The sequence below is a fragment of the Podarcis tiliguerta genome, assembly GCF_965153285.1.
Source record: "Podarcis tiliguerta genome assembly, chromosome: 13".
Lineage (NCBI taxonomy): Eukaryota > Metazoa > Chordata > Lepidosauria > Squamata > Lacertidae > Podarcis > Podarcis tiliguerta.
The window spans coordinates 13,607,373-13,628,813 of NC_139546.1; the positions used below are offsets into that span (position 1 = coordinate 13,607,373).

Here is a 21,441-nt window from a genome sequence, read left to right on the forward strand (position 1 = left end):
GAAAAAACCGCTAGACGAAGAGACTCACGGAACGGATTCTTTTCGTCTTGCGAGGCACCACTGTACCTGAGTCTTGCCCTGCCATGTCTGCTTATGCTAATCTTGTACCAAGGACTTGTCTGGACATGTTTGCCAAGGTTAAAAAGGTAAAGGGACCCCTGACCACTAGGTCCAGTAGTGGCCGACTCTGGGGTTGTGGCACTCATCTCGCTTTACTGGCCGAGGGAGCTGGGGTATACCTTCCGGGTCATGTGGCCAGCATGACTAAGCCACTTCTGGCGAACCAGAGCAGCGCACAGAAATGACGTTTACCTTCCCGCCGGAGCGGTACCTATTTATCTACTTGCACTCTGATGTGCTTTCGAACTGCTAGGTTGGCAGGAGCAGGGACCGAGCAACAGGAGCTCATCCCATTACGGGGATTTGAACCACCAACCTTCAACCTAGTGTAACCCCTGTCTACCCCTCCCCGTTTGTGACATGTCAGTGATGTAGCAATGATGCTGTACGAACTGTATTCTGGGATATGGTGGGAAAGTTTTAAAAGTCTTTGTCACCCCATCCTCGGGGTTCAAAATTCCAGTTGTGCAGTAAACTTTGGTCTACAGCTATTTGCTCCGGTTGGTGGCTGGACTCCTTCCTTTATTCTGCAGGGACCCGTGGGCTCTGCCCGACGAGCTGGGTGACTGAGCAGCCTCACACCTAGAGTTTTCCATAACACTTTGGAGAATTGAGATGCGGCAGAGACTGTTGTAGCTTTAAGAATTAGGGTTTATTCTCCTGTTTGCACCTTCAGTCTGCATGGAGGGAGTCCAGATCTTGCAGCATGGTCATTTCAAGAGGGTAGCAGTATGCCCTGCTTGTGTGGTTCCCCGCCACTGTTGGAAACTGGATGCTGGGACAGAAAAGCCTTCTTTCCTTATCAGGCCTGAGCTGACGCAAAGACTGGGGAAGGGGCTCAAAGCAGGACCCCCTCTAGCACACGCTTTTGGTACACACAGTGAGAAAGGCAACATAACAATAAAAGTAAAATTCCAATAAAAGTCCACGGACCAGAAATAATATGGGCAGATATTTATATTTATATTATATTTACTTTTTTCTTTAAAAAAAGTTTAGGGGTACTCTCATTTTGACTCAAGAAAACCACCATCTTATACTTCAAATGGGGGAAAATAAATACAGTAAATGAATAAAAGGGGGTAGCAACGGAACTGACGATTCACTGTGCTAGAGAAGAAACTAATTTTTATTTTTGTAGTTTCTGCTCTTGCTAGATTCACAAAATGTTTAGCGGTATGCGTCCCCCTGTGTCCCCCCCAGAAAAAAGCACCAATTATATCATATTATAATAATATCTACCCATATAATTTGACTTCGATTGTTATTATATTGTACTTTGGCATTTATTTATTTCATAAAGTTTATACACCACTTACTGCTTAAAAAAAGAGAAAAACCCTCCTTTTTGCTGCTGGCAATTTCAACTGCACAACCAGAAACGACAGTGAGGAAGAAAGCAAGAGAGAGGGAAACAGAAAGAGTTATGCGCCTAGAATTGATAGAATCAGAACGGTAGGGATCCCCGGGGTCATCTAGCCCAACCCTCAGAAATGCCTCTGTATAGGCGCGTGTGTCCTTTAGAGCCACCTTGCGGCCGAAAGCGCAGGTTCGATTTCCTGCAGGCGGGGTGGGCTGGGGGAAAGAGTTGTGCGACGTCATCACGCCGCGACGGCCGAAGAAGAGAACTGGAGGCGGGGTGGGCGGGGGGAAAGAGTTGTGCGACGTCATCACGCCGCGACGGCTGAAGAAGAGAACGGAAGGGGAAAGCGGCGAAGAAGCAATCGGACGGCGCGGCCTCCTCCGCAGTCGACATGGGGGGAGGCGACCTGGTAAGGACGGGGGTGGGGGGGAGAAGAGGGTGGGGGGAGGACACTGGGGGTAGTTCTTCCCCCCCAAAAAGCTGAGAGCTGTTGACAAGGGTGGTGTGGGAAGTTCGAGCCCCAGTGGAAGCACTGAAGTGTTGTGGGGTTTTGTGTTGGTTTTTCAGGGGCCAGACAGGATGACCCCCGGGTGTCCCTTCCGACTCTACAGTTCTGAGTCTATGATGCAAAGCACCTGCGAAGGTCCTGGCGGCCAACGCTCAGATACGGGGGGGACGGACGGGGGGGACGGGACGGACCCAGCTTTGAAAGGGAAGGAGGGTGTTATTGTAAGGCGCTAGGCGTTCACACTGGGTCACAGATCACCTGCTTTTGTCTTGTGTGTAATTATCTAAATCTTTTCATGTTGTAAGTTGCCTTTATTATTACAGTGGCACCTCGGGTTACAGACGCTTCAGGTTACAGACACTTCAGGTTACAGACTCCGCTAACCCAGAAATAGTACCTCGCGTTAAGAACTTTGCTTCAGGATGAGAACAGAAAACGTGCTCTGGCAGCGCGGCGGCAGCGGGAGGCCGCATTAGCTAAAGTGGTGCTTCAGGTTAAGAACAGTTTCAGGTTAAGAACGGACCTCCAGAACGAATTAAGTTCTTAACCCGAGGTACCACTGTACTTTAATGTATTTTATTTATGATTTTCAATTTTATACATTTCAATAATTTTATATGCATTTTAACATATCATAACTTGACTTGATGCCAGAGTGGTGCATGCTCTAGTTATCTCCCGCTTGGACTACTGCAATGCGCTCTACGTGGGGCTACCTTTGAAGGTGACCCAGAAACTGCAACTAATCCAGAACGCAGCAGCTGGACTGGTGGCTGGGAGTGGCCGCCGAGACATTATAACACTGGTCCTAAAAGACCTACATTGGCTCCCAGTACATTTCCGGGCACAATTCAAAGTGTTGGTGCTGACCTTTAAAGCCTTTAAAGGCCTTGGCCCAGCATACCTGAAGGAGCGTCTCCACCCCCATTGTTCAGCCCGGACACTGAGGTCTAGCTCCGAGGGCCTTCTGACAGTTCCCTCATTGCAAGAAGTGAGGTTACAGGGAACCAGGCAAAGGGCCTTCTCGGTAGTGGTGCCCACCCTGTGGAATGTCCTCCCATCAGATGTCAAGGAAATAAACAACTACTGTATCTGACTTTTAGAAGACATCTGAAGGCAGCCCTGTTTAGGGAAATGTTTAATGGTTGATGTTTTATCGTGTTTTTAATATTCTGTTGGGAGCCGCCCAGAGTGGCCGGGGAAACCCAGCTAGATGGGCGGCTTATAAATAATAAATTATTATTATTATTACATCCCCCTTTTTCTGCGGTTCCTTAAATTTATTTTTAATATCTTCTGCATATCCAAATTAACTCATTTACTCAAAAACTATATTTGCTCATTTATCCAAATTTACTCATCTGCTTTAAATATATACACATAAAACTGCAGGTTATTTGAATAATCCTGCCAATGTTCTTATCTGTTTACAGTTTATTTGTAAATATTCAACAAACCATTTCCATTCTTTTATAAAAAGTTTGTTATCTTGATTTCTTATTTTCCCGATAAGTTCTGCCATTTCTGCATATTCCTTAAGTTTTTGTTTCCATTCTTCTTTTGCTGGTACTTTTTCTTCTTTCCATTTTTGGGCAAGTAACGTTCTTGCTATTGTTTCTAACTATGGAAGGGTGGCATAAAAACAAAACGATGGTGGTGGTCTGCCTTGCTTTTAGAATTCCCCAGGTTAGAATAATAGGATCTTAGAATTGTAGAGTTGGAAGGTACCACGAGGGTCATCTAGTCCAACCCCGTGCAAGGCAGGAATCTTTTGCCCAATTCTGGCAATAACCCATGACCCTGAGGTGAAGAGTCTCCTGCTGTACCAACTGAGCTATGCCAGCTTACTTGTTGTTATTATATATTTATTAATACTGCGCCCCTGCTTTTTCCCTGACAGGAGTCAAAGCAACTTACAGATAAAAATAAGAAATGCTAAAAGAGACAGCAATCATTAAAGCACAATTGAATATTGATGGAATTAAAACTCTTGTTTTAATTGTATCAATATTCAGTTGCTTAAATTTGTGTGTGTGTGTGAAAGCTCTGGCAGCTCCAGCTGGGGCTGGGAATGCGTCCTGTCGGGAACCCTAGATACCAGCTGCCAGTCAGTGTAAATATTATTATTATTATTATTATTAATAATAATATTATTATTAATAATATTGCTGCTGCTGCTGCTTCTTTTTCTTCTTCTTCTTATTATTGCTACTTATTCCTCACCCATCTGGCCAAGCCTCCCCAGCAACTTTGAGCAGCTCCCAACAGAATATTAAAAACGATAGCAAGGGTCATTCCTGCCACTCATGAATTGGGAGAAACCTGCACGTCAATGTTTTCTTTCCCCTTACTGTTCCTGGCAGTGTTTGCTGTTTTGGTACACCATTTGCAAGGGAAAGCTTATCACCTGTTGTGCCAAGTTACAGGGAACCAGGCAGAGGGCCTTCTCGGTAGTGGCACCCGCCCTGTGGAATGCCCTCCCACCAGATGTCAAAGAGAACAACAACTACCAGACTTTTAGAAGACATCTGAAGGCAGCCCTCTTTAGGGAACCTTTTAATGTTTAACAGACTACTGTATTTTAATACAGTGGTACCTCGGGTTAAGTACTTAATTTGTTCTGGAGGTCCGTTCTTAACCTGAAACTGTTCTTAACCTGAAGCACCACTTTAGCTAATGGGGCCTCCTGCTGCCGCTGCACCGCCAGAGCACGATTTTTGTTCTCATCCTGAAGCAAAGTTCTTAACCCGAAGCACTTTTTCTGGGTTAGCGGAGTCTCTAACCTGAAGCGTCTGCAATCTGAAGCGTATGTAACCTGAGGTGCCACTGTACTTTGTTGGAAGCCGTCCAGAGTGGCTGGGGAAACCCAGCCAGATGGGCAGGGTATAAATAATATATTATTATTATTATTATGTACCTCAATTCAAGGGTCTCATTCCTGTTCGCAGAACCTCAAGAAAAGCTGGCACCCACAAACCCTGCGTAATGTGGAGAAAGTTTGGAAGGCAGAACAGAAGCATGAAGCCGAACGGAAGAAAATCGAGGAGCTGCAGCGGGAGTTACATGAAGAACGAGCGCGGGAGGAAATGCAGCGCTATGCGGAGGACGTGGGGGCCGTCAAGTATGTTGGGCAGGATTTCCTTGGTCAACAGGCATATTTAGGGCTTAAAATTGAGCAGATGCTTAGCATTTCTTCTCCAAGCAGCTACACTGGTAACCAAAACGCCACAGAAATATGAATCAGTTAGTAGAAACAGCCTCATAGGATGATGGTTTCTCAGGTTCTTTGGGGAAAACTTGGAGTGAAATTATACTTGTTCAGGGTCAGAAACTCAGATATATATATATATATACTGTATTTTTCACTCTATAAGACACACTTTTCCCCTCCTAAAAAGTAAGGGGAAATGTGTGTGCGTCTTATGGAGCGAATGCAGGTGGGAGGCTCTGCTCAGCGCTCCCTTTAAAGAGCTGCGTGGAGCGTGTGTGCGGCTCTTGGGCGCTTTTCCCCGAGGAGGGAGAAGGGCAGCCCATCAGTCCCGTCCTCCCTCCTTGGGGAAAAGCCCCCAAGAGCAGCAAACACGCTCCACGCACTCTTTAAAGGGAGCGTGGCTCTTGGGGGAGCCTTCCTCCCGCTGCCAGGCGATCCCACTTGCTGTCCTGGCTTCTGACTTAGCCACACGCAGCCTCTCCCGGGCAGGGGGAGCTTTCATCTCGCTGCTCTGAAGAGGCTTTGTGTGGCTATTCCAGAAGCCAGAACAGCAAGAGGCTATCCCAGAAGCCAGATTCCTCTTGCTGTTCTGGCTTTTGGGATTCAGAATATTTTTTTTCTTGTTTTCCTCCTCCAAAAACTAGGCGCGTCTTATGGTCTAGTGCGTCTTATAGAGCGAAAAATACGGTGAGCCAGGCACCTCCCCCCCCCCAAATGAGGCTTATTATTTCTATTCATTTCATTTCTATACTGCTTTATATTTTAAAGGAAAACATCTCAGAGTGCTTTACAACACATTGAAACGTCAATGCAGAATAAAACAAATTCAAGCCTCAAGGAAAATATTTCAGATCCCTGTCTAAGTGACGTTTTGCTTTCCCTATATCTATTTACCCACTTAACGTATATAGCAGCCCCATAACAGAAGTACTCGGGGAAGCCAGTGTGGTGTAATGGTTAGAGCGTTGGACCAGTAGACGAAGAAGAGTTTGGATTTGATATCCCGCTTTATTACTACCCTAAGGAGTCTCAAAGCGGCTAATAATCTCCTTTCCCTTCCTCCCCCACAACAAACACTCTGTGAGGTGAGTGGGGCTGAGAGACTTCAGAGAAGTGTGACTAGCCCAAGGTCACCCAGCAGCTGCATGTGGAGGAGCGGGGAAGCAAACCCAGTTCACCAGATTACGAGTCTACTGTTCTTAACCAGTACACTGGAATATTGGGGTTCAAATCCCTACTCAGTCATGAAGCTGACTGGGTGACCTTGGGCCAGTCCCAGCCTCTTAACCTACCTCAAAAGGTCGTTTTAGGGATTAACTGGGGGGGGGTGAACCCTGTACTTGGAGAAAAAGGTGGGATATAAATGCATTAAACAAGCTCTTCTGCATGCCTGTTAAGAAAACTGGAGGGGCCAGCCAGATGGAAATGTCAGTTATCAGTCTGGCATCCAGAGATCTCCCATGTGGTCGCAACAGTGCTATTTTTCTAGAAAAAGGGGTGCCAGAACTCACCAAGATTGCCATCCTCGTTCTCTTGGAATGGCAATGACGCCCACCTGAGAGGTGCCGGAACCGATTTCCGGTCAATCCCTGCTGAAAAAAATAGCAGTTGGACCAGTGCCAGTAGCAAAATGCACCTGGTGCCTGGCTAATTTCTAACACTAATCCGTACACAAACCCTTGTGTTGCAATATAGACAAGCTAAACAATAGAACACAACACGATGGCCAAGAACAATGGCACTAAACACTACTTATAGACTAATACAAATGATCAGAAATTACAACCAAAGTCTCTAAATCTTCCTCACCAGTCGCGGTAGAATAATTCAAAAGTTCGATATATACATAATCTGTCACCAAATATCACCGGAATGGAGTTTCCGGATAACCAATCTGTTTTGTTCAATGCTTCATCAGCCAATCTTGATCAATGCTTCATCAGCCAGACTTGTAAGAGTTAATATGAGAAGGATGCAGTTAAATTTCTTAACAAGCCAATCTTACATGTAAGCAAATTTAAACACTGTAAAAAATATGCTCTGGATCAGTGCTCATATGATACTGTAGTCACTGAATTTTTGAATTCCGGCGATATTTGGTGACAGATTATGTATAGATTGAACTTTTGAATTATTCTACCGTGACTGTTGAGGAAGATTTAGAGACTTTGGTTGTAATTTCTGATCATTTCTATTAGTTTATAAATAGTGTTTAGTGCCATTGTTATTTGCCATCGTGTTGTGTTATATTGTTCAGTAATATCTAACACTGACTTGTGTATATATGTTTGCCTGTGTCTTTATTTCTGTTTCTAACTTGCGCTATTTCTAAACAAAGCATAGGCACATAAACGTATTTTAGAAAGTTTAAAATTACCCCCAGATCTGTTTCACCTTCCGTCGGCTACTCAGTATAACAGTTTGAGAAATGCTTCTGTTGTAGAGGAGACATCTTTTGCTTTCTCTCAGCTCCCACCCACTTGGTCTGAAAAATATGTTTAATGTCCTTTTCTGCCAATGAATTAGGAAAAAAGATGAGAAGCTGGAGTGGATGTACCAAGGACCAGGAGGCATGGTGAACAGAGATGAATACCTTATGGGCCGCCCAGTTGACAAATACGTCTTTGAGACCATGGAGGACAAGGAAACAGGCTGCTCCTCTGAGACCGGCCTTCTGCCAGGCTCCATCTTTGCCCCTGCAGGTGCCAACTCTGCCTTGGATATGGCCAGCAAGATCCGAGAAGACCCGCTGTTCATGATAAGGTAGCAAAGATATTTAGCTTTATATGGAACCAGTTGGTGCTCTTAAGTTTTGTAAAGTACAGGGGAATCAAGGCCTTTTTAGTGTGACCATGCAGTGGGAGAACGACGACGTATTGTTTTCATTAGTGTCACCAGTTCCCCACTTTAATATGTACAGTGGTGCCTTGCAAGACGAAAAGAATCCGTTCCGCGAGTCTCTTCGTCTAGCGGTTTTTTCGTCTTGTGAAGCAACCCTATTAGCGCTATTAGCGGTTTAGCGGCTATTAGCGGCTATTAAAGGCTTAAGGGATTAGCCGATTAGATGCTAAAGGGCTATTAGCAGCTTAGCGCCTTAGAAAAAGGGGGTGGGGAGCGAAAAAACCCCTCAAGAATCGCAAGACATTTTCGTCTTGCGAAGCAAGCCCATAGAGAAATTCGTCCTGCGAAGCACCTCTGAAAACGGAAAACCCTTTCATCTAGCGGGTTTTCCGTCTTGCGAGGCATTCGTCTTGTGGGGCACCACTGTATTTATTTAAAGTGGGATTTTTTTTACCTTGCTAAAAATTCCCAAAAGTGGCTTTAAAAGGCCAGTAGTAGCTGTGGTCTAAACCACAGAGCCTAGGGCTTGCCGATCAGAAGGTCGGTGGTTCAAATCCCCGCAACGGGGTGAGCTCCCGTTGCTCTGTCCCTGCTCCTGCCAACCTATCAGTTCGAAAGCATGTCAAAGTGCAAGTAGATAAATGGGTACCATTCCTGCGGGAAGGTAAATGGCATTTCCAGGCGCTGCTCTGGTTCGCCAGAAGCGGCTTAGTCATGCTGGCCACGTGACCCGGAAAAACTGTACCCCGGCTCCCTTGGCCAGTAAAGTGAGATGAGTGCCGCAACCCCAGAGTCATCCACAACTGAACCCCAACGGTCAGGGGTCCCTTTACTTTTCTAGTAAGACAAAGGTGTAAGAAAAATGTAAAGCTGAGACATTACGTTACATCGCAGAAACTTGCAGTGACGCGAACCTTGCAGTTAGGTTTCATTGCAATGCTGGGATAACAGTGCTGTGCATGGGGAAATCTCATCATAACCTTGAAATCTCTCCCCACCCCCGGTTTTTAATGTTATTTAGGAAGAGGGAGGAAGAGAAGAAGCGTGAAGTTCTGAACAACCCTGTAAAAATGAAGAAGATCAAAGAACTGGTATGTTAAGGCTGCGATCCTATGTACCCTTAGCTAATATTCTATGGGACGTGCATAGAATTGTGCTATTGTCTGTAACAAATCCTTATAGCAAGGATTAACATGTACAATGTCCTCTTGCCTTTGGGGTGGGGGGAAATAGCATTTTAATTCCAAGGCTTGAAATGTTTAGGTGTGAAGGCCTGGAGTCTGGCATTACATTGGTGCTGATTTAATCGGCAATATATTGGTGCTGATATAAATGTATTGAGGATAAATGTAACCTTCATCTTTTAATTGTGTGCTCACAACCAAGGTGGTTTAACAGACATGGACAGGGAAGGGTGGCTTTCCACCCCGCCCCCTTTCCAATGCCTGATTACGGTTGGAGCAGCAATTCTCACCCGTATATTATCGGGAGGTAATTATTCCAACTTTATCTAATGCAGAATAGGACAAAGAGAGGTGGTGGGAAAAAGTCTTTGGGAAAAAGCCTTCACGGGGTAGAACTGCATTATAAATCACTACGTTCGTTTGATACGGAGCTGGCACCTTTCTCCTTCCCCCACCCCCAGTTGCAAAGCAGTTTGGAGAAGAAGAAGAAAAAGAAGAAGAAAGATAAGAAGAAGAAGCACAAGAAGCACAAGCACCACAGCCCCAGCAGCAGCGAAGACGAACAGGCAAAAGCCAAGTACGTTTAGCCAGTGTGGTGTAGTGGTTAAGAGCGGTAGACTCGTAATCTGGTGAACCTGGTTCGCTTCCCCGCTCCTCCACATGCAGCTGCTGGGTGACCTTGGGCCAGTCACACTTCTCTGAAGTCTCTCAGCCCCACTCACCTCACAGAGTGTTTGTTGTGGGGGAGGAAGGGAAAGGAGAATGTTAGCCGCTTTGAGACTCCTTCGGGTAGTGATAAAGCGGGATATCAAATCCAAACTCTTCTTCTTATACGCAGTGCGACCTTGTTCAACACTCATTTCCTGTTCTTAATTAGCAACGTATTTTCCACTCTTGGTTGAGTTGGTCTTGTGAGGTAGGGCTGTGTCACTCCTTTCAATGTCGATAAAGGAGGAAAGGAGAGAGTGATTTGCCCACAACTGCAGAGACAGGACTTGAACCTACTTTGCCCGTGAAGCAGCAGTGGATATTCAGTATCTGCTAAAGTGATGACAGGCAGAACAGTTTCCTTTCTCCCTTCAGAAATGTCCTTGTCGGGGGCAGAGGCGCCTCCTTTTCAAGCCTACGCACTTGTACATCTTTCTCCTGCCTCAGGCAATTTGTTGGATCCCCAGGGAGATTCCTGCTGCCAGGCTTGCCTTGTTTTCCTTCCCCTTGTCTATCTGTTAGCCTGGATTTCTTGACAAGGCTTGGTGTCTACAGGTTAGGCATTCAGAATTACCGTATTTTTCGCCCTATAGGATGCACCTTTTCCCCTCCAAAAATGAAGGGGAAATGTGTGTGTGTCCTATGGGGCGAATGCAGGCTTTTGCTGAAGCCTGGAGAGCGAGAGGGGTCGGTGCGCACCTGCAGCCTGAAACCTGGGGAGCGAGCAGGGGCACACCCCAGGCTTCGAGCAGCTCTCTGCAAGCCTTGGGAGCCCTTGCAGATAGCAGCCTGCATCCCGAAGCCTGGGGCGCATTGAGCAGCGGACTTCGGGCAGATATCCGCAAGCCTGGGGAGCCCGGCGGGAGTTCCCGCCAGGCTCCCAAGGCTTGCGGATAGCAGCCTGTTCTGGGGGCTGGGGTCGGGGGAAGTTCGGGCTTCCCCCGCACCAGCCCCGTGCCTGGGGGGGAAATATTTTTTCCCCCTTTATTTCCCCCCCCCAAAAAAAAACTAGGTGCGCCCTATGGGCCAGTGCACCCTATAGGGCGAAAAATGCGGTAGGTGCCATGTAAACCACAGAGCTCTGGGATGCGGGTGGCGCTGTGGGTTAAACCACAGAACCTAGGACTTGCCTATCAGAAGGTTGGTAGTTCGCATCCCCGCAACGAGGTTAGCTCCTGTTCCTCGGTTCCTTCTCCTGCCAAACTAGCAGTTCAAAAGCACGTCAAAGTGCAAGTAGATAAATAGGTACCGCTCCAGCGGGAAGGTAAACGCTGTTTCCGTGCGTTGCTCTGGTTCGCCAAAAGTGGCTTTGTCATGCTGGCCACGTGACCTGGAAGCTATATGCTGGCTCCCTTGGCCAATAAAGCGAGATGAGCACTGCAACCCTAGAGTTAGCCACAGCTAGACCTAATAGTCAGGGATCCCTTTACCTTAGCTCCCTAGGCTCCGTAGCTATCAGACCACCTGGAGAGGTTCAGTAATAACCAGGCTGACAAAGAGGCTGGCATAAATGTTGCTTTTGTCTTTTGCTTTAGGTCACGGGAGAAAACGGATCGCTTTTCCTCGGAGCCCCTTCACCCCAAAATACCCGGGTATGGCTTGCAGGTACGCCCAAGCTGTCTACCCTTAAGACTTCCCCCCTGGGGTAGCATTTACAGTGAGCAGAATGGAAGGGGTGAAGACCACGGCGGGCAAGCATGGTTACCTCCATCACCAGTCGCACCTTTCTCCCATTTCAGATCCAAAACGCCGGCCGCGAAAGCACATCTGGCCACAAGGTCCAACAGAGTTCTGGGTCGAAGAGCCATGGCCTGTCGCCAGAGAGGACGTCTGGCAAGAAGAACGCTTACGAGGCGGAGCTGAGCAGCCGCAGGAGGTCAAGGTCACCTAGGCACAATAAACAGTAAGCAAGGAGATGGGGGCAGCTGTTGCTGGGTGCCTATTGATAGTGCTATGGAAGCCAGGCTATTTCTTGCTTAAAATCATTTGCTTGTGGTGGAGTGTCATGAGAAAGCAGAATGGGCTCTGAGTGTACTTGAAGGGAGATAATCCCATCTCCAGCATATGTCTCACCCACACTGTGTTCATCACCTGAGACCCTTCTTTGTGTGTCTCCTCCGCGAGAGGTCCAGAGAGTGGCAGCAGAAGAAGGGGCCATTTTTGCCATGGCTCCCTGCTTGTGAAATGTTCTCCCCAGGGAGGCTTGCCAGGCGCCTTCACTACCGTATTTTTCGCTCCATAAGATGCACCTGGCAATAAGACACATCTAGTTTTTAGAGGAGGAAAACAAGAAAAAAGATATTCTGAACGAAACACTGGATGTATGATTTTTGTGGTTCATGCTGTGGCCACAGACATGATATGTGATTCGACGGTGAGTTTGGGGTAGCCCAATGCAAAAATCCTGAGGATCCTTGTGGATCCGTGCTTTGTAACCATGTGTTTGCACCATTGCAGCCCCACGAAACAGTGGATGCGTGTTTTTTTGGGTGCAGGCTGTAGCCATGGACATGCTGTGTGGTCTGATGGTGAATTTGCGGTGACCCAACACAAAAATCCTGAGGATCCATGGGCTTTTACCTCCCCCCTCCTAGGCAGCCTCCTTTATCGCTAGAGTCCCTTATCTCCCTCCTGATTGCTTGCTGATCAGCTGCTTCCTTTCAATACCCCCTTCCCTCTTGTTTGCCTTAATGTATTTTCCTTAGCTGGAGCAGTTTTTTGCTCCTCCTTTTCTTCTAATTTCTCTCCTCATTGCTTGTTTTTAGTATTCCTGTCTCCTCTCCTTGCAAGTTCCTTTCTTTACCTGGCAGGCTCCTTTACCAGCAGCCTTATCTCCCTCCCAATCGCTTGCCGATCAGCAGCTTTGTTTCAACACCCACTTCCCTCTTTCAAAAAAAGAAAAAAGCATGATCTGCTTTTCGCCCCTGGGCAGTTTTGCTCCAGGGACCACACATTCACTCCATAAGACGTACAGACATTTCCCCTTACTTTTTAGGAGGAAAAAAGTGTGTCTTATGGAGCGAAAAATATGGTATATATCTTTAGGTGCCAGGCAGAAAAAGTTTATTACCACGTCTCTGGCTGATTAACATTCTGTGGCCTTTTTGTGGGAGGAGGGTGTCAGGGAACTGACATCAGGTCAGAGGCGAGAGGGGGAAGGGCAGTTGTGTTATAGGGAACTTCCGAAGATCTTGTGAAGCAGCTCCTCCTCTGGCGAGGAGTAAAGCCCCACCTCCAGTGGGGAGGAGGTGGTGGGACCAGGGGATGCTAGGGAGAGCCTCAACGCCGAGACTGAGAAAGCCAGACAGGAGGGAAGTACCCCTTTGCCAGCGCCCAGTCTGCACAGTAGGTTTCGGCGCAAGGAGGGGAGGAGAAGGCTGGGGGTCACGCGACTGTTATGCTGGAGGAGGTACAAGGACCAACCCCTCCCAGATTCTGCTAGCGACTGAGCCAGACATGACCTTAACGACGCTCTTCACTGTAAATAGTTTGCACTAATAATAAAGCCTGGAAAAGACAGGTCAGAGTCTTGCCTGTTTGCTCTCGAGCAACCACACCACCACCTGACAGAGGGATATTGGTTTGTTCATTTTTTTATTATGTATTTTGTGTTCTCATTTTGTCTTTTTATCTTGTGACCTGCCCTGTAATCTTCGGATGAAGGGTGCTGTACAAATTCAATCAATAATAGTAATAGCACAAGATTGGGAAGGGGCAGGAGAACGGAATAGGTCCAAGACTCATTGGGACCAAATCATTATTTTCGTGGCGGATATAAAAAAAGGATTTTCCTGAATTGCAGCCACAACATCAAGGAACAGAAGGCAAAAACGGGAGGCAGGAGTCCTTCGCCGAAGCAAGAAGTCTATAGAAGACCACAGACCTCAAGGTATGTTTAAGTGGGTACAGCGCCAGGGGGTGCATTGTGAAGAAAGGGAAAGAGCTCTAGAAGGCTGCATCCTTCATGCAGGAGGTCTCAAAATGGATTGGCAAAGCAAGGCGATGATATTCAAAGTCCCGCACTTTGTGTTTAATTGAAGTCCGCCTTCCTGGATGCTGAAGACCAGAAAGCTGCTCTTATGTTCTTTTTTTAGGTTTTAGACTTCAGTTCTGTGCCCTGGGTGGTCCAATGTACTCAGTAGACCTGGTTAAAACCAGAAGAATCCTGATGTGGTTGTGAAATCTAGATCCCTTAATGCCCACGTGCCATGCTCTGCCCTGGCTTCCTTTTCATTTCCGGACACATTCAAGATTGCCTATGTGCTCTAAATGAGCTTGACACACTACAAGTAGCCAGAGGCAGTTTGCTGTAGCTAAGAGAAATCCATTTGCTTGGAGTTCCCCAGTTAAGCATGGATTTGATTTGAATTTGAATGGATTTGATTTCATTTACCCTATTTGTATGACCACCCATCAACCCATGTTCTCCTTGGCTCACCAAAAAAAAAGACCAAACCGTGTTCAGATCTGATAGCACGGATCAAAGTTACAACATTCTGCTGTAGCTCCAGTGCTGGAGGCTATTGGGACTGAAACTGCATTTGACCTGCTTTAGGAGAAAACTCTCTGCAGAAGAGCTGGAGAGAAAACGTCGAGAAATGATGGACAATGCCAAGTGGAGGGAAGAGGAGAGAGCGAAGAACGTGAACAGACACAGAAAAGAAGAGGAGCGAGAGCTCAAACGGGATAAACTTGATAACGGCAATGGGAAGTTCATACAGTGAGTTTCCTCCCTTCCTCTGAAACTTGGGGGGGGGTGAGCTATAGCTGCGCATGTGCTTTGGGTTCAGTCCCTGGCACCTCAAGTTAAAAGGATTGAGTGATGGGAGACCTTGGAGAACTACTGCCCAAAAGATTAGACGTCACTGGGCTACATGGATGCGGGTGGCGCTGTGGTCTAAACCACTGAGCCTCTTGGGCTTTCCGATCAGAAGGTCAGCGGTTCAAATCACCATGATGGGCTGAGCTCCTGTTGCTCTTTCCCAGCTCCTGCCAACCTAGCAGTTCGAAAGCACGCCAGTGCAAGTAGATACATAGGTATCGCTGTGGCGGGAAGGTAGATGGCGTTTCCGTGCGCTCTGGTTTCCGTCATGGTGTTCTGTTGTGCCAGAAACGGTTTAGTCGTGCTGGCCACATGACCTGGAAAGTTAAGGTAAAGGGACCCCTGACCATTAGGTCCAGTCGTGACCGACTCTGGGGTTGCGGCGCTCATCTCGCTTTATTGCCCGAGGGAGCCGGTGTACAGCTTCTGGATCATGTGGCCAGCATGACTAAGCCGCTTCTGGCGTACCAGAGCAGCGCACGGAAACGCCGTTTACCTTCCCGCTGGAGCGGTACCTATTTATCTACTTGCACTTTGACGTGCTTTCGAACTGTTAGGTTGGCAGGAGCAGGGACCGAGCAACAGAAGCTCACCCCATCACGGGGATTCAAACCGCTGACCTTCTGATCAGCAAGTCCTAGACTCTGTGGTTTAACCCACAGCGCCACCTGCGTCCCTTACCTGGAAAGTTAGCTATAGACAAACCCCGGCTCCTTTGGTCTGAAAGCAAGATGAGTGCTGAAACTCTATCATCACCTTTGACTTAACTGTCCAGGGGTCCTTTACCTTACCTTTTTTTCGTTTTTTCTTTTTTTACATGGACCAGTGGTCTGATTTAAACACCTTCACGCGTTCCTATAAAATTTCAGTTCCGAAACTAAAGTAAGGGTTGCACGTGGCTCAGGAAGTATACCATATGCAGTTGGTATGTGGTTTAAGAAGAGGCCTTGCCTCTTCTGAGCCCATTTCCACCTCTTTCCTTCCTGCCTAAAATTCCTTTTGGTGGAAAACACCCTTGGGGTACAAGGCAGGAGGCTGCTTCTTCCAACTCATCACGTTTCTTTCTCTCTCAATTTTCCCACAGCCACATAAAGCTTGAGAGTGCGTCAACCTCTTCCCTTGAAGACAGGGTCAAGAGGAACATTCACTCCATCCAAAGGACAGCGGCAGCCCTGGAAAAAAACTTCATGCAGAGATGAGACTTGCTTCTGTCTTCCTCCACCGGACCACTGGACCAGATAGGGAAACCTTCGTAAAAACTCCACAGCTCAGGCCAGCTGCCCTCTCACTGTGTGAGAGGGCTTATACCTGGGTATCATGAGGAAGACGTTATCTTTGATGCTTTGCTATAAGGGTCGTTTTTTCCAAACTAGGATGTCGTAAAGGCCTGGGGGGTGTCAACTTTTGGAAGAGTTTGATGTACTCCTGGCAAGGCTTTTGGATGGTAGGCCCTGCCTTGAAGCTCCATAGAGCTATAACATTTAGGCTAGAGGGTATCAGCTAGAGGAGATTTGAATCCACAGTGAATGGAACAGAAAGAAAGAAGAGGTGGTCCTTTCGCTTCTGATTATGCCATCGCTTCTTATAAGGAGCACAGCTGCCAAAACCACGTGTATTTTATTGGCTGATCATAATTCCTTTTCGGTTTCTTAAATAACTTGATATTATTGAGCATTGGACCCATCCAAAATGTAGTAACGCAAGTGGAGATTGCTGGGGATTATAGTTTCCCTTTGGCTTATGTTTCTGTTTTGTTGAGTTATTCTCCTCCACCCCCAAGACTGGTGTTCTATCCAGTCCATTTTTTAAACAACTTTTAAATAGGATTTTGTTGCCAGGTACCTAAAACCGTAGAGACAGGAGTGCCTTTCATGAAACGAGGCTTTATTTTACTTAAAGCGTTTTAGTGGAGAGAGATGCACTTTCCTAAGTGGTGAAGCTTAGCTTTCTGAAGAATAGACAAAAAGTAACACCTGACCAAATGGGGCAGCCGTCTTTGTGTAGTCTGTTATGTGTAAATGCTGATCTTTGTATAAAATCCAGCTGGAATAATAGATACAGTTTCTCTTAAGCAGCTGTTTTAACGTTTTTGTGGTGATTTATCTTGATAAGCCGTTCGCATTCGCAGGTCATTTGAAATTTTGTTGTGTTTCATGTGGAACGGCAGAAGAATGTGCGGTGATTGCAGGGCTGGGGAAGCACACAAATCCCCGTTTTGTAGCAACTGGCTTTGGAAACAGGCCCTTTTAGAGTGAAAAGAGGGTTGTCAAGTACTGTGGTGCCTCGCAAGACGAAAAGAATCCGTTCCGCCAGTCTCTTCGTCTTGTGGTTTTTTTCGTCTTGCGAAGCAAGGCCATTAGCGGATTAGCGGCTATTAGCGGCTATTAAAGGCTTAAGGGATTAGCGAATTAGCTGCTAAAAGGCTATTAGCGGCTATTAAAGGCTTATGGGATTAGCGGATTAGCTGCTAAAAGGCTATTAGCGGCTTAGATCAGCTGATAAGCGGCTTAGATCAGCTGTTAGGCGGCTTAGCCATCAGCTGTCAAGTGGCTTAGCTAACAGCTGTTAAGCGGCTTAGGGGCTTGGGGAAAAGGGGGGGAGGGGAAAAAAACCCGAGGAATCGCAAGACATTTTCGTCTTGCGAAGCAAGCCCATAGCAAATTCGTTTTGCGAAGCACCTCCAAAACGGAAAACCCTTTCGTCTAGCGGGTTTTCCGTCTTGCAAGGCATTCGTCTTGCGGGGCACCACTGTATGTTCCCAAAACACTCTGCTTACAAGGACAGTGACTATCCTCACCCACAAGGCATTTAAAACAATCCTGGGACAGGTACAAAGAGCTATATGAGGGGATGAAGGAGCAGCCTCTCTGTACCCTGCAGCCAGCACCTCAACTCAAGGCACAGTTTAGAAGAAAAACTACTCACTCTTCCTGGTTTTTTACCCTTTCACATTATTCTATATTTGTAAAGATGTGTGAACTGTTGTGCCAGGAAATTTCTACTAAATATGAGATTTATTTATTTTTTACTATCTACTTATCATTGCTTATGGCACAAAATTTTCCCTTCTAATTGAAGAGAGAGGGCAGAAACTAAAAAGGTAAAGGGACCCCTGACCATTAGGTCCAGTCGTGGCCGACTCTGGGGTGGCGGCACTCATCTCGCTTTATTGGCTGAGGGAGCTTCCAGGTCACGTGGCCAGCATGACTAAGCTGCTTCTGGCGAACCAGAGCAGCACACGGAAACGCCGTTTACCTTCCCGCAGGAGAGGTACCTATTTATCTACTTGCACTTTGATGTGCTTTTGAATTGCTAGGTTGGCAGGAGCAGGGACCAAGCAATGGGAGCTCACCCCGTCACGGGGATTCGAACCACCAACCTTCTGATCGGCAAGTCCTAGGCTCTGTGGTTTAACCCACAGCGCCACCTGCGTCCCTTGGAAGAAACTACTTGGCTGCTTTTGGCTGTGTACTTACATTTTTAATGTTGAAAAGGGGCCCCTTAAGAAAATCAACAGTACAATGATTGTATAATTCACAGGAGTGAAAGTTAGTGTTTTGGCAACTGTCTCTAAAGTTAACATGGCCACTTTATACCTGCCAGGAATCCCTCCTGGCCCATAGCCCTTTATGAGATTTCTCTGTTTCCTCTTCTTTCCTTAGCTTCTTGTTTCTGATCTTCAGACTCTCTCCTTCTCCTTTCCCTCAGGATCATGATTCTCAAGCATCTACATGTTTGCTTCCTTCTTCTTGGCTACCGCACCCTCTTTGAATAATTATTACCACTGTCCACTTCCACCTCAGCCCAAATATTTTTAGGCCTTTGTCCCATCCGAGCTGCTCTTTACTTTGTGAAACTAGAAATAAAAGTCGACTAGCTTATGAATATGATATGATAGTCATCTTCGGATATCTCAAGCACTGTCCCATGGAAGAGGGAACAAGCTTGTTTTTTCCTGCTCTGGAGGGTAGGACTCGAACCAGTGGCTTCAAGTTACAAGAAAGGAGATTCCGACTAAGCATCAGAAAGAACTTCCTGACAGTGAGAGCTGTTCGACAGTGGAACGGTTGTAGACTCTCCTTCATTGGAAGTTTTTAAGCAGAGGTTGGGTGGCCATCTGCCATGGATGCTTTAGCTAAGATTCCTGCATTGCATGGGGTTGGACTAGATTGATTGATTTCAGTTTTGTGTGTGGGCATGAGGTTTACCTGGGAGGAGTCACCCTTTTTCTTTAGGCTTCTTTAAGTGTTGATGCTGACCTTGAAAGCTCTAAATGGCCTCGGCCCAGTATACCTGAAAGTATGTCTCCGCCCTCATCGTTTAGCCCGGGACACTAAGGTCCAGCTCCAAGGGCTTCTGGCAGTTCCCTCATTGTGAGAAGTGAGATTACAGGGAACTAAGCAAAGGGCCTTCTCGGTAGTGGTGCCTGCCCTGTGGAACGCCCTCCCTTGAGATGTCAAGGAAATAAACAACTATCTGACTTTCAGAAGACATCTGAAGGTAGCCCTGTATTGGGAAATTTTTAATGTGAAATGTTTTACAGTTCTTTATGTGCTGTCAGCCACCCAGAATGGCTGGGGAAAACCAGCCAGATGGGTGGGATATAAATAATAAAATTGCTATTTTTATTATTATTTATGAATGATTCCCCACCAGCCCAAAATGGGTTGGAAGTTGGATAGTTGCGGCGGAGACCACGCTTGATGGAGGAGAAAAGAAACTAGGGCTCAAATTTACCTATACACTGGGCACTTTTTTCTCTTTGGGTTGGCAAATGGGTGGATGGGCTAACTGAAGGCATGACAGCTATGAGTGAAAAGGGAGACATGGCTCTACAATAACTGCGTGAGGTTCACTCCAGCCACAGGCGGCGCTGTCTGCAAAAACACCACGTCCCTGACGTACCATCGCAATTCCCCCATTCATAATTCCAGGCGCCTCTCCGCTGATTGGTCGTAAAACGGAGAGGCGTGGTCCCTCCCATCTGTACGTCACTTTCTCTTTACCGGAGCGTACTAATACTAAAAGAAAGGGATGTGGAGGAAATATTTCTGGTTCCGCTGCACGAATCTCCCTTTAACCTGCCTCACATTGATATTTTTTCTCCCCTCCACAAGGGGAACCCCCGCGTGCCTTGACTTTAACGATCCTCACAGCACTTTTCTCCCCCCAACTGAAGCGCAAATGGTACATCCCGCCCCGCCGCCCGCCCCCCTCCCTCCGGCCGACGCCATCTTGACGCCTCTGCGCAGGAGCCGAGCGCGCGGGGTGCTCGTTCCGCGGTGGAGCAAACCACCGAGGAGGAAGCGCGGGGGGGAGGGAGGGGTGGAAGGGAGGTGGGCAGGCGGGGCGGGGCGACGCGTTGTCCGCGGACGAAACTATTTTTGACGGCCGCGAAGGGGTGTCTCTGTGTGTGAGGCGGGGGGGGGGCAAGCGCCCGTATTCGGTTCGCTAGGGAGGCGGGCGGCGCTATTCGGCAGCTGACAGCGGGTGGGTGGGGCGCAGGCGCGACCATTATGCGGACGGCGGGGGTGGCAGCGCGGCGCCCGATTCTCTGAGCGGAACCATTCGGTGGCACGCAGCGGGGGGGGGAGAGGGTCTGCTGCGAGCCAGCGGCTCAGGTGATACAGGTGCGGCGGCGGGCGGTACCACTCTGAATTCTCTCGCGGGGGGGGGAGAGGGCAAGAGAGCGAGCGAGGGCGTGCTACTGACGGGCTTGGAATGGTAACAGCTCTGAGGAGGCGTGGCCGGGCGGTACCATTCGGGGGAGGCGGGCGGGGAGGCATGCCACAGACTTGACGTGTGCGTGTCTGCGAGGGGGGGAATGTTCCATTGCGCGTGGGTGAGGAAGGCTCCATGTGGTGCTTCTGGAGGGCCCCGTCGAGGGTGATACCACTGCATTCAGCAAGGGGGGGAGAAGGAGGCAGGAGGTACCACTTAGGGGACTGAGGGGGGCAACTTTTGGTTTTGGGGGTGCCTCTCTGGGGAATGCCAGGCAGTGCCAGCGCATGGGGCAAGTGGTGCCATTTTGAGCTGTGGTAGCGGAAGGGGTGTGCCTTTCACCCAAAGAGCATCAATAAGCGGGTATTGAAAGGGACCATGCCCAGGCCCCGCTGCTCTTAGGGGGCTGTGAGGGGTGCGCGGTGGTGGTGTTTTTTGGCAAGCCAGGAGCCCAGAGGACCCCCTTGCCGCCATGGCCTCCAACTGCACCGGAGGCACGGCCTCGGCGAACGTCGGCGCGGCCATCGGAGCGGCGCTGAGCGCTTCCAAGACCAAGACGAAGAAGAAGCATTTTGTGTGCCAGAAGGTGAAGCTCTTCCGAGCCTCGGAGCCGCTCCTCAGCGTCCTGATGTGGGGAGTCAACCACACGGTGAGCAAGAGAGGCATGCAAACGTAGGTAGATCCCTACTCCCACTTCCTTGAGTCACGCACAGGCGAGAGACGAAATGTGGCATTCATCCATCTCCATTAGGAGAGGTACACCTTCCCATGCCATGAGTCTTAGTGGCAGATCTTTCGCATCACCTGTTTGTTTGTTTTCAGTGACTAAGCTCGGAAGAACCAGTTCTTACAGGTCCTGTTGCCAGCATGGATTAGGATCCATATTCTGCAGGAGAACATGCTTTACGGAAAGAGAATTTAAAAGTTCCCATCTTTTGAAACGGGAGGCCTGTCAGGTTTCGT

The 21,441-nt window shown here is 47.9% G+C and overlaps 2 protein-coding genes across 3 annotated transcripts in view; both read left to right on the plus strand.

The window, feature by feature from the left end:
• Positions 1–1,781: 1,781 nt before the first annotated feature.
• CWC25 (CWC25 spliceosome associated protein homolog) lies at positions 1,782–16,828 on the plus strand. The gene is made up of 10 exons (XM_083407892.1): positions 1,782–1,892; positions 4,940–5,112; positions 7,729–7,965; positions 9,065–9,134; positions 9,689–9,804; positions 11,471–11,540; positions 11,675–11,838; positions 13,738–13,824; positions 14,491–14,655; positions 15,842–16,828. Exons 1-10 carry the CDS (start codon positions 1,875–1,877, stop codon positions 15,954–15,956), a joined length of 1,215 nt encoding a protein of 404 aa, XP_083264018.1. The 5' UTR covers positions 1,782–1,874; the 3' UTR covers positions 15,957–16,828.
• A 3,169-nt stretch (positions 16,829–19,997) lies between these two features.
• PIP4K2B (phosphatidylinositol-5-phosphate 4-kinase type 2 beta) overlaps positions 19,998–21,441 on the plus strand; it is a 50,236-nt gene continuing 48,792 nt past the window's right edge. The window contains exon 1 of one of the 2 annotated variants that reach the window (XM_083407882.1): positions 19,998–21,127. In XM_083407882.1, the coding sequence (XP_083264008.1) occupies positions 20,951–21,127 (177 nt within the window). In that variant the 5' untranslated portion in view covers positions 19,998–20,950. Of the gene's footprint in view, positions 21,151–21,441 lie in introns of both variants that reach the window. The other variant, XM_083407883.1, reaches the window with a different exon arrangement.

What these genes read in the sequence shown, in the direction of transcription:
- CWC25 (XM_083407892.1), top strand. An exon ending in GACCCGCTGTTCATGATAAG is followed by an intron (nt 7,966 to 9,064) that starts GTAGCAAAGATA and finishes AATGTTATTTAG; the next exon opens with GAAGAGGGAGGAAGAGAAGA. An exon ending in TGAAGAAGATCAAAGAACTG is followed by an intron (nt 9,135 to 9,688) that starts GTATGTTAAGGC and finishes CCCCACCCCCAG; the next exon opens with TTGCAAAGCAGTTTGGAGAA.